At 46.4% G+C, this 21,270-nt stretch overlaps 1 protein-coding gene across 3 annotated transcripts; it reads left to right on the top strand.

Annotated features, from left to right (window-relative positions):
* The first annotated feature begins 52 nt into the window (after positions 1 to 52).
* Positions 53 to 19,152, top strand: UBE2G2 (ubiquitin conjugating enzyme E2 G2). 3 transcript variants are annotated; one of them, XM_086755080.1, is made up of 8 exons: positions 53 to 246; positions 477 to 659; positions 793 to 1,094; positions 6,439 to 6,474; positions 6,565 to 6,610; positions 12,194 to 12,312; positions 15,369 to 15,509; positions 17,134 to 19,152. In XM_086755080.1, the coding sequence occupies exons 3-8, from the start codon at positions 1,052 to 1,054 to the stop codon at positions 17,244 to 17,246; spliced, it is 498 nt and encodes a 165-aa protein (XP_086611206.1). In that variant the 5' UTR covers positions 53 to 246; positions 477 to 659; positions 793 to 1,051; the 3' UTR covers positions 17,247 to 19,152. The 3 variants fall into 3 exon arrangements, with proteins under 3 accessions (XP_086611206.1, XP_086611207.1, XP_086611208.1); XM_086755081.1 differs by lacking the exons at positions 53 to 246; positions 477 to 659; positions 793 to 1,094 and adding an exon at positions 5,248 to 5,381; XM_086755082.1 differs by lacking the exons at positions 53 to 246; positions 477 to 659; positions 793 to 1,094 and having other exon boundaries at positions 6,565 to 6,624.
* The last annotated feature ends 2,118 nt before the right edge of the window (positions 19,153 to 21,270 follow it).

The following is a 21,270-nucleotide window of genomic DNA, read 5'->3' as shown; positions in this document are numbered from 1 at the left end:
TTCTTAATACTTGTTTTTGGTAGATAAACTTGATCTATAAATGGGGGGGGGAAGCCTTTTAATGTCACCGAGGTGTATGTGCAGAAGAGCTGTCAAGCACCTGGTAAGCAAGGAAAGAGATACACGTGTGTGCGTGTACGTGTCTTCAAGAAAATAATTGCTCTACTGCCTCCCCAGACTTGGTGAATTTTAAATGCATTTGTGCGATGCGTTTGAGCTCCACGCGAAGTGTGGGGTCTGTTCCAGGTGAGTTTTTACGGAAGACCATCCTGTTGTCCCTCAAGGGGTTGTCCGCTGCTGCTGGGTGGGGTCGTTGTCTGCGCCCCGTTTGGGCCACGTTAATTGCCCCCCGCGTGCTGGAAAGGCCCCCGTTTTCTTTCTCATTTTTTTGTATGCGGGCTGAGGCGGGACGTCCCGTAGATCTGGTTGTTTATTCTCCGATTTGTACATTTATTGTCCTTTACTATTGTATACAGTAAATATAGTTTGGTACTCTGTCTTGTGCCTTACGTTCGACGCGGCCGCGCTCCCCTCGCCCTGGCGCTGGGGTGCTGCCGCTCCCCTTCCCGGTGGAGAGGTGGACGTGGTGGCCGCGCTTCGGACCTCCACCTTGGAGGCTGGAGGTGGCAGGGGCACCCAGCTGGGTATAAATCCCTGAGGTACGTGCTGCACCCCTCTGTAGCAGCCAAACCCACCCTCCCCGGGCGATTTTTGCCGCACAATACAACTTTTTGCACTCTTTTAATTTTTTTTTTTTTTCTCTCTCCTCCTTTCCCCAGAAAACAGCTGTAGTTTCTCCCTGCACGCCTCTCTCCTGGAGGATCGCCGCACGGATGGCGAGTTTCCCGAGGCCCGTGCGGGCCCGGCTAGCCCGCTGCACTAATTAAGCGTTTCTGCTCTGATTGGGTTTCCCTGCCCCGGGGGGGGGGGGGCTCTGCGCATGCGCGGCGCTGGGAGGCCCGGGCGCGTACCATCGAGGAGGAGCGGCAGGAGCGGCGGCGGCGCGCAGCCTCTCTAGCCGCCCGCCCGGAAGCAGCGGCGGGGCCGCGCCATGGCGGGGACGGCGCTCAAGCGGCTGATGGCCGAGTACAAGCGTGAGTCCGGGCAGCGGCGGGGCCGGGCACTCCTTGGGCTTCCTCTGTGCCGTCCCTCCAGACGGGATCCTTCTTAAAGCCCGGGGGGCGGTCGGGCTGGAGGCCGCGGGCCGGGGCGGCGGCGGCAGGGCAGGCCGCGGGCCTCCCTCCCTCCCGGGACACCTCCCGGTGCCCCGCCGGCTGCCCCGCTCCGCCCGGCCTGCAGAGCTTTCCCTGCGTCCCCCGAGACGGGGGGTGAGGGGTCCCGAGGTCTTCGAAGCGCGGCTGTGGATGAGGGGAGTCATGGATGGCCCCGCTCCCCTTCTCCAGGCTGTTCTCCCTCAGAACAGCCTCAGCCTCTGGGACGCCGAGGGGCGGCTTGGGCACGGTTGACACGTCCAGGGTCACGTAAGCGGGGAGCTTAGTCATGGGGGAGGCCTGGGAGTTGTGGGCAAGTGGCCACTTCTTTTCATTTTTTTTTTTCCCCACTTAAATTTTCCAAGTAGAACAAAATGCAGCCAGGGAAACCTCTGCTGCAGAGCTTTGTTACCTCAGAGATAATTAGAGGTGTTCCTCAGGACCTGAACAGAAGCGCAGTGGTTAGTAACAGCATTTAAACTGGAATTTAGCGGTCAATAACACAGACTTGTTTGTTTGTTCAAAAATCCGCGTGAGGTGTGACATGCGTGGGGTGGCGAGTGATGATCTTTGCTGGTCCCACTGTAGGGAGCAGGGACCTGCCGCAGCAGCTGGGTCCCTCTGGGACATCCCGTTTTTCCCAGCATGGGTGATCTGCTCCCCGCTGCGCTTGTGACGTGTCCAAAGGTGCCTCTTTTTGGCAAAAAAAAAATATTTTTTTGTTCACTGAATTGCTTTTGGCCTCTGATGTTCTGGCTTTTATTTAAAGCAAGGAAGTAGAATGGGGGTAAAAAAAAACATTTGGTGGGGCAAGGATGGCGTTAGGCTGTAGGAACTGGCTGCCGGCTCCAGCAAAGGTCATTTACAGAGCTCCTGAGGTTGTGCAGGGACAGGGAGTTGTTTCTCACTTTACCATGGTTTAGTGGAAGACTCCAGCTTGTATAGAATAGAGTGTTTACAGTCACGTTTCCTGCCAAGACTGTGTTTATTCTCAGGCCACTCTGTAGAGCACAGATCTCTAAGCTGAACCCTCACGCAGATGTTTGCGAGGGCCAGGGCTGTCCTGAGCCCGCTCATCACTCGGGCTGCTGCCGGTAGCTGCTCTGGGCGGTGAGCAAGCTCCGCCAGTGTGATTGTGCGGGTAGAGCTTGCACTGACAGTGCGTTCTAGAATCCTGCATTTTTTCTGTTGTAATCCAGAAGCGCTGACCTCAAAGGCAGCTGCAAAAACATTTGACTCTCATTTGACTCTTTTATCTGTTCTCTTACAGAAATCCTCTTAGTCCCAAAAAGCTTTTTTTCATCTTTTGTTGTTGGGAAGCTCTGAGATCTTACTGGAATGTCTTGTATGAAAGAATTCGGTAGGAAAAAGTGATATTAAATAGCATCAACAAGAGGCGCATGGCCAGCAGGTCGAGGGAGGTGATTCTGCCCTGGTGAGACCCCACCTGGAGTACTGTGTCCAGTTCTGGAGCCCCCAGCACAAGAAGGACATGGACCAGTTGGAGAAGGTCCAGAGGAGGCCACGAAGATGATCAGAGGGCTGGAGCACCTCTCCTGTGAGCACAGGCTGAGAGAGTTGGGGCTGTTCAGCCTGGAGAGGAGAAGGCTCTGGGGAGATCTTATAGCGGTCTTCCAGTACCTCAAGGGGGCCTACAAGAAAGATGGGGACAGGCTGTTCAGTAGGGCCTGTTGTGACAGGACGAGGGGCAATGGTTTTAAAATAGAGGGGGGTAGATTTAGATTGGGTATTAGGAAAATATTTTTTACAATGCGAGTTGTAGAACACTGGCACAGGTTGCCCAGAGAAGTGGTGGAAGCCCCATCTCTGGAAACGTTCAAGGCCAGGCTGGATGAGGCTCTGAGCAACCTGATCTGGTTGGGGATGTCCCTGCTCCTTGCAGGGGGATTGGACTGGATGGGCTTTGAAGGTCCCTTCCAACTCTAACCATTCTATGATTCTATGATTTTGACTTAATGCTACAGGCAGACATGTGAATCTTCTTCACATGGTTTCCCAGGGTAACATGTACTGTGAACTGAGATAACATCTTGTTTGTGACCTTCCTTTATAAATACTTTCCCGATTCTAATAAAACGTTGTTGTTAAAAATGAATATAACCTACAATGACGAAGTATACAGTGCTTTGACTTCTGGAGACTTGAGTTACAGAAGCAGAGTGAGCCAAACTTTTCAATTTCTGTGGTAGCCTGGATCACGCTGTGCTACGTGTGCATTTGCAGGGTTTTGCTTTCCTTTAGTGGGTGCTGTGATCAAACTTTGCTGCAAAACCCTGAATCAAGCCTGACCTATCTCTTCCCTAGTATTTCACAAAAGACTGGGCAGTTGTAGCTCTTCAGAAGCTGTTTTGCCCTGTAGAAACTGTCAGCAAAATTTGTTCTGAAAAAAAAAATTAGTTCCTAGTTGTAGGTAGTTCTGCTGCCCCTTTTTGTAGAAAAAGAAAAAGTCCTGTCTGAGGACAGGGCTGTAGCCTGAGATTCAGCTTTGCGAGCACTTTCAGCCCTCTCCTGAGGGTGCGTGCTTCTGATGTGTGTTGTTCCTGATGCACTCGTTGTGTGCACAGCCAAATCTGCCCCAAAGTTCCTAGCAGAAGCATTGCACTTCACTAGCGTCAGCTCCGTTTTGTTCAGTCTCAGCTTGGAAGCAAAACTTTAAATTAAGGTTTAGCTCTGGTGCTATAAGCTGGGACGTCGTTGTGTTTGGATTTGGAAGCAAATTCTCTGACTGCAGCAAAACCACCCTGCAGGCAGAACAGGATGCTTCGTGGAGGATGCAGAGGTGGAAACTGTCCAAATCCTCTCCAGTGCTGAAGAGAGGCATTGCTCTGAATCAGCGGTGGGCTTGCCTGGTGGGAGAGTACTCCTTGGGCTCATTGCAAGGCTGCTTTATCCCACGGCTCCGGATGGCAGCTCTGATAGTTAGCACCGTGTGAAATACCAGCACAGGAAGGTGGTGGCCTGGCTCTGCCAGCCCTGAAGAGGTTATCTGCCCGCTGGTAGCGGGGGGAAGTCGTGATGCTTTGCAGAATGGGGGCTGTGCTCTGACACAAGTGTGGGGGTCTCACAGCTCCAGGTGAAGCTGTCGAAGTTGAAGTTGCGGTGCCAGCACAGCAGGAGGACCCCTCTGTGTCTGATGGCTCCACTCCCACCTCGGTTGTCCCACGGATCACAACGTTCCACTTCTTAGAGGTTTTTTCCTGGCCCCACAGTCATCAGTCAGCCATGGGCAAGGAGCTGGCGCATCAAGGCCTGCTGCAAAGTCTTTCTGCTGATCTTGCCCGTTGGAGAAAGAGGGTTGAAGGAGGTGGCTCTCAGTTTGCGCAAACTGCCTTTCTCAAGTAGCTGGTGTAGCTTCAGGATCCCCGTTTTCCCCATCAGCGCCTTGTGTTGGATGCCGTCCACGCTAAGCACGGGCAGAGGGCTCAGCTCCTTGCCATCACTGCAAAACAGCGCACTCGGGAACAGAGTTGGTGCGTCAGTGTTTGAGGCCCTTGGCTGATGGTGGCTGGGGTGCAGGTGCGCGCTGGCACGCTGCTGTCATGGGTGGACAGGGAGAGGACAGTGTGCCGTGGCACTTGCAGAGGGGGAGAGCTTACTTTGGGAAAGCTTTAAATGTTCTGATCGCATGCTGTTTGCTGCTTGCTTAAAAATAGTCGGAAAAAGTCCCCTGTGACATTCCATTAAAGTGACCCTGTTTTAGAGGCTCTGGTAAGACTGAAGCAGCTAATGCTGTGTCAGCCACTGGCAATTCATGCTGTGTAGCTCCCGAAAGCTGTGCTCCCAATTTCCCTTTGAATGGCTCTAGAGAAATCACAGGGTAGGATGTGACCATCCACGTGGAAAACGGTGTTTTCCTTCCTCAGTGACACACAGATGCTGCCACCGGGCAGTCACAAGGACTGCCAGCGTTTTCAAGGGAAATTGTGGGAAATACCAGAGGGTTTTCTTCTTAGAGAGAGCCACAAGATGGAGCAAAATGATTCCAGGAGCTTCTGGGTTTAACATCTCCCTCTTTCTGTCTAAAAACATCAACAAGAAGGGCTGTTAGAGACCCAGTATCAAGCTGGAAAAACCTGCTCTTTAACGTCGTGGGAAGCCATAATGCTGAGTTTCGATCTGCTGCTGTGCTTTTGAACTTCAGTTGGAGAGGTCTGTGCCAAAGCTGATGGCAATCTGTGTGAGCTGAAGAGTTTTGCTATCTTTCCTGCTGGCCTATCTCAGCACATTTTCAAATCCAACAATAACTTAGCTGTTTTAAGCCAAAAATTGTTTGCTGTTTTGTGCGGCACTACCCACAGTTTTCACATATAGCTGAACAGAAATTAGGCCAAGCCTCTCCTTTATGGGTTTGTGACTTCCCATCTTCCCTGAGTCTGCATTTGTGCTTCTTTTCATGTGTGGGAATGCACGTCATGTTTCTTGGGACTGTGTTTTGTGTGTGACGGGCCACAAGTAGTCCACAAGCCCTCAGTTAGGAAACACTGTTCTAGAAAAGCAGCTCACAGCTTCTACTTAAGTTTGCCTAATTACTGTCACCTCCTCAGATCTGACACCCTCAGCGTGTCACCTCCTGCCACCGGTCCTGCCAGCTGCCCCGCGTCTCGCTCAGAGCTGTGGGGCTGGTGTTCAGCCCCCCAGCGACTGCGGGTCCACTGGTTGCCTATGCACAGCTGAGCTTTGCCTCGCCAGCTGCTGCCACTCCGTAGGACTTTGGGAACTGGCAGTTGATGGTCATTGCACTAGACAGTAGAAAAACAGTAGAAAATAACCAGTAGAAAAACTGGTTATTATTTTATCAGCACACGGAGTGCTGGGCTTCAGCAGGCTTGAATTGAGGTACTGATGCTGAAGGTTATTGTACGAATTAGGAATTGTACCAGTTTCTTACGCAAAGTGAGGGCTGGTGGATCCAAACTCGCCGTGTGCAGCCATGGCTGCTTTATTGCTGCTGCTTTTTTTTTAATCACGTTTTCCAGACCACACAGGGGGAGTTGGATTGAATTAACGGAACAGAGATGCTTGTAAAAATCTCTTGCTTCTGCTTCTCCAACTTTTCGCGTAATTTTGGAGTTTGTATTGAGATGTTGAATTGGTGCAGACAGGTTACAGGAATACAACCTGTTTTCTCTTCAGGCTGTGGTGTTTGTTCCTGCAGATACAGGGATTGCTGGTCATATTAACCTTCCTTGTGTTTTTGTTTTTACAGAGCTGACCCTGAACCCACCAGAAGGGATAGTAGCAGGTGAGTAGCTGAGCAGAGTTTGTGCACTGTGAAGCTGTAGCCTTGCGTTCAGGTTGTGCTAAGCATTGTTTTGGGTTTTTTTCTTAATAGGTCCCATGAATGAAGAGAACTTCTTTGAATGGGAAGCTCTGATCATGTGAGTTAATACTGGTTTGTATCTGAAATCAGCACTTGCATGCTCTGAGTAGCTTCTAGGAGAGCAAGGATGTAAAAGAATAATACCAATTCTGCGTGACATCGACCTTGGCCTACCTTTGGCTGGAAACTTCTTTTCTGACCCAAACGAGGAATTATATTTGGAATTTAAACAGTGTGGCAGAGGCAGCCTTGGGGCTTAAGCGATCATTTGTTGTACAGGTGTCGTTATGATAAGCACCACTCAGCATTTGTAACTTGCAAATTTGACAGGAATCCTCATTTGGGCTCCCTTGGATATACACTCTGTATACAAACGCTGCAGGAAACAATGAATTGCTTGTAAATCACACAAACCTGTTGGGAACACCACTCAACTGCAAATACAGGACAGGTTTTTCTCATGTTTTGAGTGGAGCAAAATACACAGATTATCAGTGAGAGAAGAAAAAAAAAATCAATGTCTAAAATTAGTTTACTTACTATTCAGATTTTTTTCTAGAAAAATGGAAGGGGATTGATCTGAGAAAGTCTTCACATTTAAAAAAAATTATTTTGAAATTCTTTACACTTCATGACTTGACTGGTGGTGTAAAGACACTGGGTGCAGTGGTTCTGTATAGGAAGCTCTTCTGTTGGTGAATAGCTCTGATCGGTTCCTCTTGTGTTTTAGAGGGGGACAAAAGCTTCTTTACAAAGCCATGTCCTTGCCCTTCCACTCCCAAACTGATGGGTATGGTTGTTCGTAGCAAAACTTGCCATGAAAAGGCAAAATCTTTTTGCCCAGCATCTTACAAATTGTCTTCTCTGTTGCTTGTACACTCTTACTCATGCCGTACCCTTCTTTGGAACTTTGAGGACATGGAATAACTGGTGATTTTTACAAAATAAAGTTCTAAAACAGTAGGGGAGAGGAAAAGAGACCTTTGTCACTCGGGTCTGACAATTTACGCAAATGCTACAGAATTAAAAGATTAAAAAGCTCCAAACTGCAAAGTCTGTCTTGAAGCTGGTCTGCTGTTAGGGTTGATCCAAGCTCTGTATTTCGAGCATCCTTTAGTAAGAGTTGGTGAATTCCTTTCCTTCAGCCAGGGCCAGGGGATCCTGGAGGACACTGGGGGCAGCTGGTGGTGGCTGTGGCCTCGCTTGCAGCATGCCTGCTGTGCTGTTAGCAGGTTTTCACTGCAACCAGCAGTGCTGACTTACGAGATTCTCAACTAGTGTGGGTGGCAGAATTTTCCTAGCTTGGTTTGCTTGGAGCGTGTTGTCTAGGGATGGAAATCAAGATTTCTGTCTCTTGGGATCAGGCACGCAACCAATACAGCAGCGTCCCAAGCTGTAGCATATCACCTATTCCACACAAGCTGGCTGCGTGGATGATCCTGCTTTATGGCAAGCGTGAGCCTTCGAGTTATTTTAGACCTTGGCAAATGCAGATTTGGATTACCACTGCTTGTTTGCTGATTGATATGAGGAGTTGGCAAATGCCTCTGCTTATGTGCAGCAATTTATCGTGAGATTAACAGGTTGTGCTTCCTGGTAGCTCAGTCCCCTGAAAATAAACACTTAGGATGGAAATAGACCATTTATTGCCTGACACCAAAGATTTTGGCTGCAGTGTCTTATGCTTTCGCTTTCTGCCAGTGGGATAGTTACCACTCTTCTGAAACATGCGCTCTGTAACGTACCCGATTTCAATTCAGACAGCTGTGCTTGCCTGGAGTGTAGAAATCCTGGAGGACTTTGTGCATTTCTTGGAATAAGGAAGGAAATTCCTGCCTATTGGTACTTTTTCGTAGCAAAGATTGTGTGGTTGAGTAGAGCTTTAACGGGGAACACACAGAAGTACTTTTGGATTTGGTTCATTACCTAGAAAATACTTTCTGATGTTTCCTATAACAAATTCTTAGACAACAGAGGAGCTGCTTGCAGAGCTACTTTAAGCCCTTTAAAGTGCTGAGTATTGAGCTTCAGGTCTTTGTCAGCACAAAATGAGAGGCGGAGGTGCTTTAATTTTGGTTTCTGTATTGTGTATGTGTCATAATAAAGTTATATTTTAAGATCTACTAAATTCTGAAGCTGTGGTACAATAGAAACATATTTACCCTAAACATGTTTGGTTACTTTAATCTCTTTACAAAACTCTCTTAGGAGAAGTGTTTGTGTACGTTTGGAAAGCAAGCTAAATGTCTTGTTTATGTTTGTCTGTGATAATCTTCTCGAATGTTTTGTAATCTCAAATGTGCTGCGTGAGATTCTGGGAGTGAAGGAAGTACAATGAGGAAATTAAAGTTGGCATCAAATTTTTAGACAGATGAAGTGCAACAGGTAAGTAAGTAGTGTAATAATGAAGAAGAGAACAGAATAGTTTTTCCTTCACTGAATTTATAAAAAGCTAGAGCACATGTAATGGCAAATAAATTTAAGAAAAAAAAAAAGATAGGAAAGACATCACCCATTTATCAATTTGGAGATGGGCTGGGTAATGTTACACAGATTGACGCAAGAGCTTGGCTCAGAGATAAAATAATGCCTTTTAAAATAATGGTAATAATAATTTGTATTTCCGATGTTCTTGCCTGCAGCAGCAGTGCTGGGTAAGAGTTAAACATATCAATGTTCAGGTTGTGTTGACGTGTCTGAATGATAGAACAGTTCTTAGGCTCCCAACGAGTGTAGTGTATCCGGAACTGAAAATACAATAATGTAATCTTTCTAAAGAGTGAAGACTTGGAGCCTGGCATAAAATGCACCCTTTTGATAAGGCACCAAACAGTGGCTGAATTAGAGTGTTTATGAAAGCCAGATCTTTGCAACAGGCTGACTTATTTGTGATGATAAGTAGCCCCACGACGCTGAGAGTTTACCATAACGCCACTCCGTTCCTTAGCGCTGCATGAGGTCCGACAGGCTGTGTTGTGTTGTGCAAGTTAACATCTCAAGACCCAGTTTTGCACTCTTTGCTTGGCATGTACAAGGGTGTGTTGCTGTTAAAGTTTATCCCCAAAAGACACAAACCCACGTGGTTGTTAAGAATTAAAGATTACTTGAAAACTAAACAGGAAAAATTGAAGTCAACTTATCAGAAGCGTGTCTAGAAAGGTCATTAGATCTATAATCAGGCTTATGACTTTTGTTTAGCATGGAATTCCCCTTTTTGGCATCTGATAACGATGGGTTTTGGTCTTTTTCCAGCATCTTTTTACAAATAAGAAGCCATTTAGAAATGTACGTGAAGCTATGATTATAGAATGGATTGTCCTTGTCAATGCGCTTTTCCCTCCTATTTTGACGGATAGCCAACATCCTTTTCTTCCCCTTGCCTAAGTAATAGCCAGCTCATGGAGTTTCTTATTTTCATGCTGTGTCTTATGTCAACGGAGTTGTTTGTAGCATCTCTCACACAACTGAACCGTCTGGTTGTCTAGCAGGTCATTTAATGCCGTATAATGGCCGGAGGAGGACTGATGTCCGCTCCTCAGTGCTTTAGGGAAATCTGCAGAGTAGCACCATGCGCGGAAAAACACGCAGAGGCTGCCTGCTTTGCAGGCTGTAAAGAGTCTTAGGTGCAGCAGGTTTAAGACAGGGTTTTTCTTAGAGTTGTATGCGTCAAGCCTGCGCAGAGCGAGTGCCTTCCACATGCACGCGGTTAGTGATGGCAAGTGCTTTGTCTTTCCTGCAGTATGGGACCTGCTTAAGGCACCTGGCCTGTTGGCTCGGTGCTCTTTGCTCAGTGGGATGGGTGTCACCACTGCATGGTCAGGGTGTTTCTCATCCAGTACGGGGTAGTTCTGGATGCTGACTAGCGCAGCAACTTGGAGAAGATCATAGCATAAGGCACGGGGGCTTTGAATGTGCTGTGCTTTGCAATCACACCATCTGCTCTGCGAAGATTTCAAAAGGTGCTGTGTTTTCTACCTCTCTGGCCCTGCCTATGTCCTTTTTCAACTGAAAGTGATGCTGTCAAGTTTAAATGCTGTGGCCTCCTGTGTGTTTTGTAGATGTAAATGCTGTCTTAGATTAACTTTAATAATTTCTTTGAAGCTGATCCTGGCAGCAGTGAATGGCTAAAACAAAAGCATTTTGCTCACATAATGCAGGGCTTTAACTGGAGCGTGTTGGGTTAACATCTTTGACAGAAGAGCCCTTAAGGCTCTGTGTGTGCTCTCAAAACAGAACATAAGACACCCACCAACTTTTCAATGCGTGTATGTACATACTCTTAGAAGTTCAACAATAAGCCTTTAAAATGCAGCTGGAATTAAAATGTTCATGAAAAAAATGCATTCAGTTTATTCTCAGATGTGAGCTGAATCCCAGCTAAATTTAGGGAAAAGGCCAAAAAGGGAACAAAATGGTTGAGGTGGTTTAGCTTTCATTCTTGCAGTATGTTGATGCGTTTCTCTAATCTTACCTGCCAGTGTCAATACTCGGGTTTAAATCACGTAGTTCTTGTGTTTATATCCCAGCCAAGTCTTTGGAATCCCAAAGTCTGAGAGAGTGAGCCTCCTAGGGCTTTAGGTTTTACTGGTCTCAGTTTTCTTTTTCTGGAGGTTACCAATTGCAGTCTCAACTGTTAGGACTTCTTGAACTTTTATGTTCTTTCTGGCATGGAGAATGTGGATTGGCAGGAGGAGGCATGAATATATTCCTAAACCTTATTTCCCAGACAGTATAACTCTCGTTTGAAGAGCTTTTTACTACATACATGAGGTTTCCTTGGCTAAGCTTTTCAGTGATGAAGCATGTTTTGTGATCTTTCCAATCAAGGGGGATCATGTTTGTGTTATAACTTCCAGATGGTTCATCAAGTGTGAATAAATCATGTCTAATAAACTTTTTTGCTCAGCTTCCAAAACTGTTTTATGTAGGGAGGGTGAAATAGTTGTCTTTATATTCTCAACTTGATTGCACTTTGAACTAGATGATGAACACAATAAGGAAATGTTTCTACAAGAACCCAGGTGAAGCCATTTGTTCTCCACGTGCACTTGAGGGAGTGCAGACTAAATACCTTAAGTCTGCAAAGAAACCTTGTCCTGCATCTAGCAATTATGGTCCCCGAGCTGTGTTTTTATTTTGACAAAACATTGCTGTGTTTTTTTCTGCATCAGATAACGACAAGTATTTATGTGTGGTTATGCTCGATACTGGCAGTTTGAATCTCCTTGGGTTTTATAAATTATTTTTGAGCTACAGGATTTGACATCTCTGTCTTGTGCAGCATAACAGTATCTTCAAAGACACAGGGATCCCACACCTGCCTCTGCTTTCTCTTGACGTGCAGATGCTCAAATCCTGGAACATGCCTTGGAGCCAGATACTCCAATTATATCCAGACACACCCTGCTAATTAAGCAGTGTTGTGACCTTCCTAGTAATTTAGTGTGCAAGCTTTGATTTCCCCCTTCCCTCCCAAACCCCATATTTGGATTTAAGTTTATGAGGTGTGGGGTAAGAGTGTGTTAACTCTTTATTTTCTGGAGAAGATGATATAACCCAGACCTCAAATGTATCATTCGACAAGAATTTGGGTGAAAGAACTATTTAAAACTCTGGTGAATGGCTTTTTATCTGTTTCTAGGGGTCCTGAAGACACCTGTTTCGAGTATGGGGTTTTCCCTGCTATTCTGAGCTTTCCACTCGACTACCCATTAAGTCCTCCGAAGATGAGGTTCACGTGCGAGATGTTCCATCCCAACAGTGAGTTTGATACAATAGGACCTACAGGGGAGTGGGTTGCTTGCACACCTTAAAAACAAACTTTTGCAGCAGGAGAGCTGGCGTCCTTACGGAAGGAGGTTCTCTCCCTGACCAACCTTGAGTACGCAGTAGGAGTGTTCGGCTGTCCTGCAATTTTGCTCTCTCTTAGGGTCACTTCCTCTTTATCACATTATTCCTCATATACCTTTTGATCATAAACAGTCCAGTAAAGGTTCCGACAGTTTCACTGCCTTTAAGATCATTCCAGGAATACTTGTAACTGTTGTATAAATAGTCTAAAGGTAACTCTTCTGTACGTGATGTGAGATGTAATGAATTAATACAGACTCTCTTCAATCTTCTTCTCTGCCTTGTATTTAAATAGTTTGATGTTATTTTAATGAGTGAAAAGTTGTTCATATTCACCAAAGTGTGGATGCAGCTTTATTAGGCAGCATGGCTTTTTCTCCATTAAGTCACAGGTTTAGTAACATTCTGAAATACAGAGTGCTCTGTCCAAGCAGATGGCACATTTGCAGGTGTTCAAGATTAAGACTTTGCTGGCCTTTTCTGTGCAATTCTGATGGTGACAATATTGTCTTAAGACTTTTCAGTCTTGTAATGGAAGTAACAACACGTACAGCTAACCAGTTTAAGCCTTGGACAGGTAAAAACCTCGAAGCCTCCTTTTGCAGCCTGGAGCACTACTTTCTGGAGTCAGCCTTGGCATTCTTTGTAAAATTGTTGCTTTTGACATCTGCTCAATCACCATGGATTGTGTAAATGCTGATTAGCATTACCCAGGTTTGACGGGCTGCATCTGTATTCGAGGCTATTAGGTCTCTGCCACTTGAGAACAATAAGAAGAAAATGCAGCCATTCTGCCTAATGTTTCCTTCCCAGCTGATGTTCCTGCAATTGTATAACAGAAATCTTAGTCTCTGGGAATTGACTTATTTCATCCTATTCCAAGGAATTTTGCAATTTCTTGAAGTTCTTCTGTTCTTCCCTTCTCGAAGCACCACTGATGCAGATTCTTGCCAATTTAATCCATAGCTGTCTGCTCTCCTGTGGAAGACACACCTGCCTGTCACAATGTAGAACTGCGCAAACATGCCCAAGACAGTGTAGCATCACCTCTGAAGCTCTGATGTCTGCAGCAGTGCAGCGTTTGACACCTGGAAGCAGCGTGGCCACATTGGCACCTTGCTTCAGCTGGACTAATTCACCCAAACTTCTTGGCAGACCAGTCTCCGCAAGCAAATCTGTGTCCCTGCAATACTCTGTGGCTCCAGTTGTGGCCTTGGCTTGAGGTTTGCTGCCCACAGCTGCTTTGTGTGCAGCACAGCCAGGAGGAGTTGAAGGCAGGGAAGCACGAACTGCCTGACTCTCATGTGTTACAAAGTGGCTCTACATGTGAGTGCTTCCTTCATGGAGTTAACTGGAACATACGGGATGGTCAGCTCAGCTCTTTAAGGTCCCGTGGCTCTGGTTCACATTAATCTAAAGTTGAGATCGCCTGAAATAGACACTTGAATCTTTCTTCTCAGGTGGGATTGTGCTGGTCTGGTTTTACCCAGAAAGGCTGTAGAAATGGGTGACTGTGCTCTGCTGTTTCTGTTCCTTAAGTGCTTACTCCTCCACCTGTGAGGAATTGAAAGGAAAATGTTTAAAAAGTCTGCTGTGATCCCTTATCTTTGCAGTTTGTTAAGTACAGGGGGAACTGAAAAAACGCAGAACTGTGTTCTCTTCAAAATAAAGTGATGTTCATGGGTGCTCTGGCGAGGTAACCTCAAAGTAGCGATTAATGGCAAGTCTTGCATTAGCACTTAGTGACAAATTGAGAAGATGCGGACGCCTTCCTGGAATCAGCCTTTGCTGTCTTAACTGTGCCGCTGTGGTCCAGCTGCTCTAAATGAGGCACTGCGTAAGAACATTGCAGTAACTTACAGGTGAAATACCTTCTACCAGTGTGTTTCTAACGTGCGATGAGAAGTGCTGGTTCAGCACGTGCTGTTTTCGTCTCTTCCAGCTGCAGCTAGACCAGCTCCAGGCTGCAGGATGTAAATAAGTCTTCCAAAGTGCTTACACATTGCAAGCTTGTGCGGACATTAGCTGGGCGAATGAAAGGAACTGGAAATGAGCACAACTACTTCCAGCGGTCATTCCCTCTTATTGTAGTGTCCTGTTTTCCTGGCAGTGGCACAGGTTTGGTCACCGGAGGAACAGAAGCACTGAAAGTACTGGGCTGAAGTTGTAATTCCTTGGGAGGCTGCAGAATTAGGCCATGTTGCTGAAGCAGTGTTTCGAACTCCACTTTCTTTGTGTTGCCTCTTCAGCCTTTCTTTGGCCTCATTATCAAGTCAAGGGAGTCCAGTGTCTGTGAAGACGACTTGTGCTGTGCAGATGCTTTTCTTACGCTAAAGGTGGGAGGGGAATCGCCTGTACCCTTAATTAACAGGTTACCTTGTTTCCATGCACTTTAATGCTGCTGAGCTTTAAGCAAAATTTAGAAAAGTAGTGTGAGCTCTTGTGGTTGCACTTCAGTGAGGTTCAAAGTAAGATCAATTGCATTGTTTATTACATACCACTTTTCCCTTGTTGCTGCAGCAGAGCAAGTTTACTTAGTTCTTTTTACAGTCACGGTCCAGTGGGAGGACTCCAATGTGCATACAGTGCTGTGTGGCTCTTGCCCTTCAGTTTAAGTAGGACTGGTTACCTGTTTGTCTGTCTGTAAATACTTGCCTTGTTCCACCAGGCTGCCTCTCTTATTTCTCCCATGGAGCCTGTCACTGGTTATTAAATGACACGAGTGCTCCCAGCAGGCTTCTGTTGGGGAAGGATGCCCCAAGTTTCTTAGATTTGCTTAAAGGAAATTTTTGCTAGACTTTCGTCTTCCAGATTTTGTGTCCTCTTGCCTTTGGAAGAGGAAATTTAAAACTGGTTTTAGCTTCAGTTATATGAAGGCTGACTCCAAACATTCATCTGTGCTAAAGATCTGGAGAGGCCAAGTGTTTCTGCTGAGTAACAATCAATCCCCTGTGCTTCTTGTGCAGTTTACCCAGATGGCAGAGTTTGCATCTCTATTCTTCATGCTCCTGGGGATGATCCCATGGGATACGAGAGCAGCGCTGAGCGGTGGAGTCCCGTGCAGAGCGTGGAAAAGATCCTCTTGTCGGTTGTTAGCATGCTGGCAGGTAAGGATTGCTGTTTTATTAGCAGTTGCTCAGATAACTCGTTGTGTAATTGATGTCTGTTCAGCTTTTGCAGGTCTTAAAGCTATTGATTACAGCCTGTGTTGGATTTGGCTTTAGCAACCGAAGGGTTCCCAGCCAGATCTAACCAGTATGGTAAAGTGCAGTCCATGGCCTCTGTGATTCACAAGCCAGCACTCTCCATTTCTGTTTGTTATTTGCCAGCCTGGGAATGAACCCCATTCTGCCATCCCTGGTTCAGAGGAAGGCTTCTTGAGAAGAGGGGTGGGGTGAAAAACTTTTTGTGCAGCCTTTTAAGTGACTTTCCCTAAATCCAACAAGGGCTGTGGATCAGCTCTGTTGCGTACAGCTCCCTGACATAGTGGACAGAGCCACTGGACTGCCTGAAAATGAAAGAGCCGTGGCCCTTAGAATCAGTTTTGAATGATAGAAGATTTTAGATGATTTAGAGGGTTTATAAGCAGCAAAGTTGATCAAAGAGCAAGCGACAGATCCTTACGTGGGACTGTTTTAGCTTCAGAATAGTAACCTACTGCTGGGAAGCTGTGCAGACAAACAGTGCCTCACTGGGCTTTCTGCAGCCTCCCAGAACTTGGTCTGTAGTGCGGCCTTACCTAAACTGATAGCACGGGAGTCACCTGGTCTCTCTTCTTCTCTGCCTGGGCATCCTGTTTTCCCGTGGCTTTTGGAGGACTTAAGTCTAAAACGTCAATGGTCAGCTTCTCTTAGACTGCTGCCAAACTGTCAGCTCTGGCTCTGCAGGCAGCATAAGCACAAGCTTACCAAACTGGGTGACCAGCACATCTACTGGCTTTTAAGGGTGCACCATCAGCCTTGTGTCGAGAAAGACATGAGTCCAAAATGCCTGCCATGAACTGGGCTGGGGTGGTTGTGGACTAGTGTGTGAAACAAAATGGGTGGAGTACGTTCTTAGTGACCTGTGTAGTACCATGGCAGTTGTCCTGCTGTATGCTGACCACGAACCTGATAAATCCAGAGTTTCAGCTTACCCCTGTACAAAATAGAGTGTTGGAGTCACAGGGGCTTCATGTACTTTGTAAAGCGCTCTGGAATCCTCAGATGAAAGATGTTGCAGAAATGAAAGCATTCTATGGGTTTTCTTGGTTTGTTTTGTTGTTTTTTAATAGAACAAGCCATCCCAAAGAGTGACAGAGCCTGTTTGGGTGGCCTGGTCGGGAGGGCTTTGTGTCTGTGAAGCCGCAGAACCAGAAAAAACATTTTGCAGGGAGCAGTGTACAGTTTTAAAAACCCTTTACGGTGCTGATGGTGCCACATTGTGTTGTTCCATGTGCATGCCGGACCTCAACTGAGAGCCTAAGCAAAAGAAAGTCTTGTTCCTCTGCCGCTTGTTTTTTACCTAAACTCAGCCTTGCTGTGATATTACCTTGTGATCAGTTAAATCGGAACTGTTTGGAAATCCAGTAGCTGTCACAGGGTTTTCTTTAGTGGTGTTCCTGTAGTCCTAGGCAGGGGCAGTGTACCAAAGCCACGAGGAAATGGCAGTACAGAGGCACTACTGGAAAAGCGAGAGAGTCTTGCTCCGTTGCGTGCCTTCACATCTACCTTTCGGTCTTTCTCGTTTCAGAGCCAAATGATGAAAGTGGAGCCAATGTAGACGCCTCCAAGATGTGGCGGGAAGACAGAGAACAATTTAACAAAATTGCCAAGCAGATTGTGCAGAAGTCACTTGGACTTTAAGCTCACAAAGAGACTGAAGTGTTTTGTATTTCCCTCCACCTGAAAACGAGCAGTGCTCAGTGCTGGTACCAAAAAGGAAAACTTTGCAAAACTATTCGCCTAGTTCTTCTTATCGTTTGTTATTTATTTACTATCTCTTTTCTTCTTCCGCTGCTCCAGAGAAATCTCTAGTTCACTTACTAAATTGTGTGGAAAAGGGATTTAATACTAGGGAAAAATACGGAGACAATGCTGTTTCAAAGGCTGCTTGTTGCTACCTCACTTCATGGTATGGAAGGCTTGGAGACTTTGCAGTCTGCAGCCTGCCTTCGCCAATCTGCTGTTGGAGAACAGAGCTGGTTTGGATCACCTGCTGGAAGAATTAGTTGTATCTTTTTGTAGGTAGCATTGCATCTGGAGCACCAGTAGACAGGAAATAATCTATCAATTTTGTGATACTAAGTTAAGGACAGCATTTGCAGTCAGAACTGATTTGAAGAGTATAGTTAGCAAGAAAGGCGATAAAACAAGATAATAGTCAGGATGCTTTAGCAGAGAAAGTGGTAGTGCAGCATGTAACTTTTAGAGAAGATCTAGGGAGTTGTCAGTGTCTCACTGGGAGTCTGGAATGGGCTGATGTTCCCAGGTAACACACTGAGTTTGTATTGAGCCTTTCATTCAGTATTTGCTTGGAAGAAATCCCAAGAGCTGCTTTGTTACTCCTTAAAGACACTCAGTTGTAAAGTTTACATTCAATTAGAGGTGCAAGATGTAAAGACTGGGTTCTTAAACACTTTGGTCAGGTTCACCATGGGTGAGGTAGGTCATTGGCAGCCTGAAAACCCAGTGAGAAAGTGTCTGCTCTACTGGGCATGTAAAATATGTCTGCAATAATGTCAGCTCCTCTTCTGGTGACATCTGGGTGTTGAGAGGATTAGGCACTGCTGGCCTTCGCCATTACAGCCCAGGTCACCCGTTTGTCAGGTGAACGAGCAAAGATGAACGTGGTGAATTTTGTAAAATTAACTGTAACACTTCTTTACGCTGACTGCTCTTTTGTATTTAAATAGGAGTTGGAGAAGACACGACTGTTTCTTCTAGAGGGTGGTACAACGCCTGTTTAGAACTGCAGAGTATTGTAGCTGCCCGCTGGTGTGGAGGGTGCAGGAAGTACCAGCTGCAGTGATCAGTTTGTAAAACTGCTTAGGGGCCGCTGGTGACCTTTGTGCTTTGCAAGCAAATCTCTTGTGTAGGTCCAAATCTTCTCCAGTTTACTACAAGCAATAACACGCCCATTGATAGCACATGGAATCACATTTTGTTGGCAGCTTTAAATGGGCTAAATTTGAGAAGGGCTTTTTTTTTTCCTATGAAAAGCATGTGACATGGAAGGAGTTGCACCGTGGAGAAGGCTTTATGGACATGATTGTGTGCATGCGCATATGTACAACCCGTCAGTATTTGTGTCTCGCTGCCCATGCACAGGTCGCGGTGTGCCATCCTTCTGCATCTCCGAAGAGTTTGTATTGCTACAACTTGCTGATTTTACCTCCTTGTAGAAGTAATTCTTCTTTGTTGTAAGGGTGGGAGGGGGATCTGACGTAGTTTGGGAGCAGAGATGATGAAGTAGTGTTGTACCTATCTAGTATTTTAAGGCATACAGGAAAATGTAGCACTTATATGCAAACTGGGAGCATTTTTTGAATTGTAGATGGAGTGTTGCTCCTGAGAGTACTGCAGCCCCTTTTGGAAACACAATGGAGAGCTGTGAGTGCCATGTGGCAAACGATGGATTCAGCAGACGTGGCAGAAGTGGGCTTTTTTAAGTGCGGAGTATTTTAATCATGTGTGCTCACTCATTTTCTTTATTTTACAGTGGGATTCAGTCTGTATACTGAAAATAAAGTGATTATGTTTTCTCCTTTCATAGATGTATGCAAATGTATTGCAGTGGATGTTTTATGTGGGTAACCAACTGGCTAAGAGAGTCCAGTTCTGCCTTAGTCCAAAGGAGTGGAAGGGTTTGTTCTAACGCAGTTAAAACACAGGGGATGCTTTACAGGAGTGGAAGAGTTGACACAGTTGCTCAGGCATTCCAGGCAAGTGTCCCGTCTCTAATGATGGCAATGACTTGATAATTCAAAGAAAACTATCAGAATCTGACAGCTGGCAGATGTGGTGCAGTTTGCTTCTTAGAGAGATCTTGTTATGATCCATGTGTCTGGCCTAGGAAGGTTTTGTTACGGCAACAAGTGAATGGTGAGTTTTAATGTCATTCGCAATCTGCTGGTATTAGCTCTTGGATTTGAGAAGGACAGTTAGATGTCCAGTTCCTACTGAGAAATAAAGCCATTTCTTTTAAGGTGACTGGCATACAGTGGGCGTGCTGACTCGGGTGTTTTAAGCCAGCCAGTGAACGTATACACCAGGCTGTCTTGCAGGTGACAAAATGTAAGCAGAAGTCCACCTCAGAGGACTCAAACTTGCGGTGCCGGGAGTGACTGCCCTGAACGATGGCTGTTTGCTTAGTTGAAGCTGGCGGTGACATTTGTGCTCATGGAAAGGCGTAAACATGGCACCACAGTCAGCGTGTTAGATTCCCTATTTGTTTTACTTGCAGGAAAGAAATAAAACTTCATCGTCATTATTCCGTAATAACCTGAATCCTTGCACGCAGCATGAGGGTTCATCTCGGAACTCTTCCCGCGGAGGCGGCTGGGCTCCTGCTGTGCCTGGCTTGCCCTGAGAGGGTTTCACTGCGCAGGCAGCTTGTTACAACTGGGGAACACCTGAGAGCTAAAGCCTGGAAAGCCGCCGAGTCGATCCTGTGGTAGACTTCCTTGAAAGGCTTAATCCTCTCCCTTCGTGAACACGAACACTCGTGCTGGCAGCGTGTGTAATACTAGCCAGTAGTGATGTTTTTCTGACCAGTTGCCTTTTTTCAGTTTGAAGCAGTTACTATAAAACACATTCCTTGGGTAGTGTCGGAGCTCTACACGTGTTACGTGTGCAGGTAAAGTATTAAAGATGAAAAAAAAACTTTCTCTGGATTATATTTGCTTTAGGCTTTTATATTAAAAAGAAAACAAAACCCTTCAACAAGGCAGTAAAAATGCCAGCAATGTCCTCTTTAAAGCCTTTGTATAGACATACATCCACACACGCACATGTTTTTTTTCCTTGGCAAATGGGGCTGTGTCAGAACACACACAGTGGGATGGGAGACACTCACTAATTGTGTTTTGTGTGCCTGTGTGCATGCAAGCGGTTCTTTGAAAGTGCGAGCTGCCGGGCGAGAGGCGTTGGAGCCACATGAAACGACTGTAGCTTCGGGGCAGAGCCAGCCCCGGGCTGCTTTCCAGCTTTTTTTCTTTTTTTTTTTTTTGGCTAGAGCTGTGTTGTGAATGCAAGGTGGTGTGCTGCCTTCAAGACGAAATGGTGAAAGCTCTGCATCTCTCGTATCTGGAAGATCCTTGCTTCCTCCTGAAGTGGTGTCTTGATGAGGATGCTGTGTATGTTTTACCCTTATGAGAACTGAAAGCAGAAACACCTCCTCTGCCAGCACAGACCTGAAATATCTGTACCCAGTGCCAGCCATGCTGCTGATACTCGAATGTGAGATCAGCACAGTTTTTAGGAGGTAGCTCCAGAAAGGGGCTCAAAGCAGCTGGCTCCCCTGGCCTGCAGCATGAGGTGAGGGCTGTGCGTGCTGCAACAGCGTTGAGCTGCAGCAGTGGCAGGATGTGGAGGTACGAGCGTGGGAGGTCCCCAGGGTGAGAAGCGGCACTGGTTACCTGCACCGTGTTGCTTCTCTCTCAAATTTCCCTGGCTCAGTGGAAGAAGAAAATCACTCTGCCCTTCAGCAAGCTCCAGGGCTGGGAGGATGAGGGATGATGAGGGTCTTGCTGCTGGTGGGATGGTCGGGAGTGGTGGTGTGGGGAGGGTGCGGGAATCTGGAGAATTCCTCCAGCCTCTGAGGGTCTGGTTGGGATGAGCTGCACTCCCCAGGGATGAAACCCAGCACTGAGGAGGGAATTGCTCGAGC

The sequence above is a fragment of the Chlamydotis macqueenii genome, chromosome 9 (genome assembly GCF_036417535.1).
Source record: "Chlamydotis macqueenii isolate bChlMac1 chromosome 9, bChlMac1.mat, whole genome shotgun sequence".
In the NCBI taxonomy this organism is placed as follows: Eukaryota; Metazoa; Chordata; class Aves; order Otidiformes; family Otididae; genus Chlamydotis; species Chlamydotis macqueenii.
This window is presented reverse-complemented; position numbering and strand designations above follow the sequence as displayed.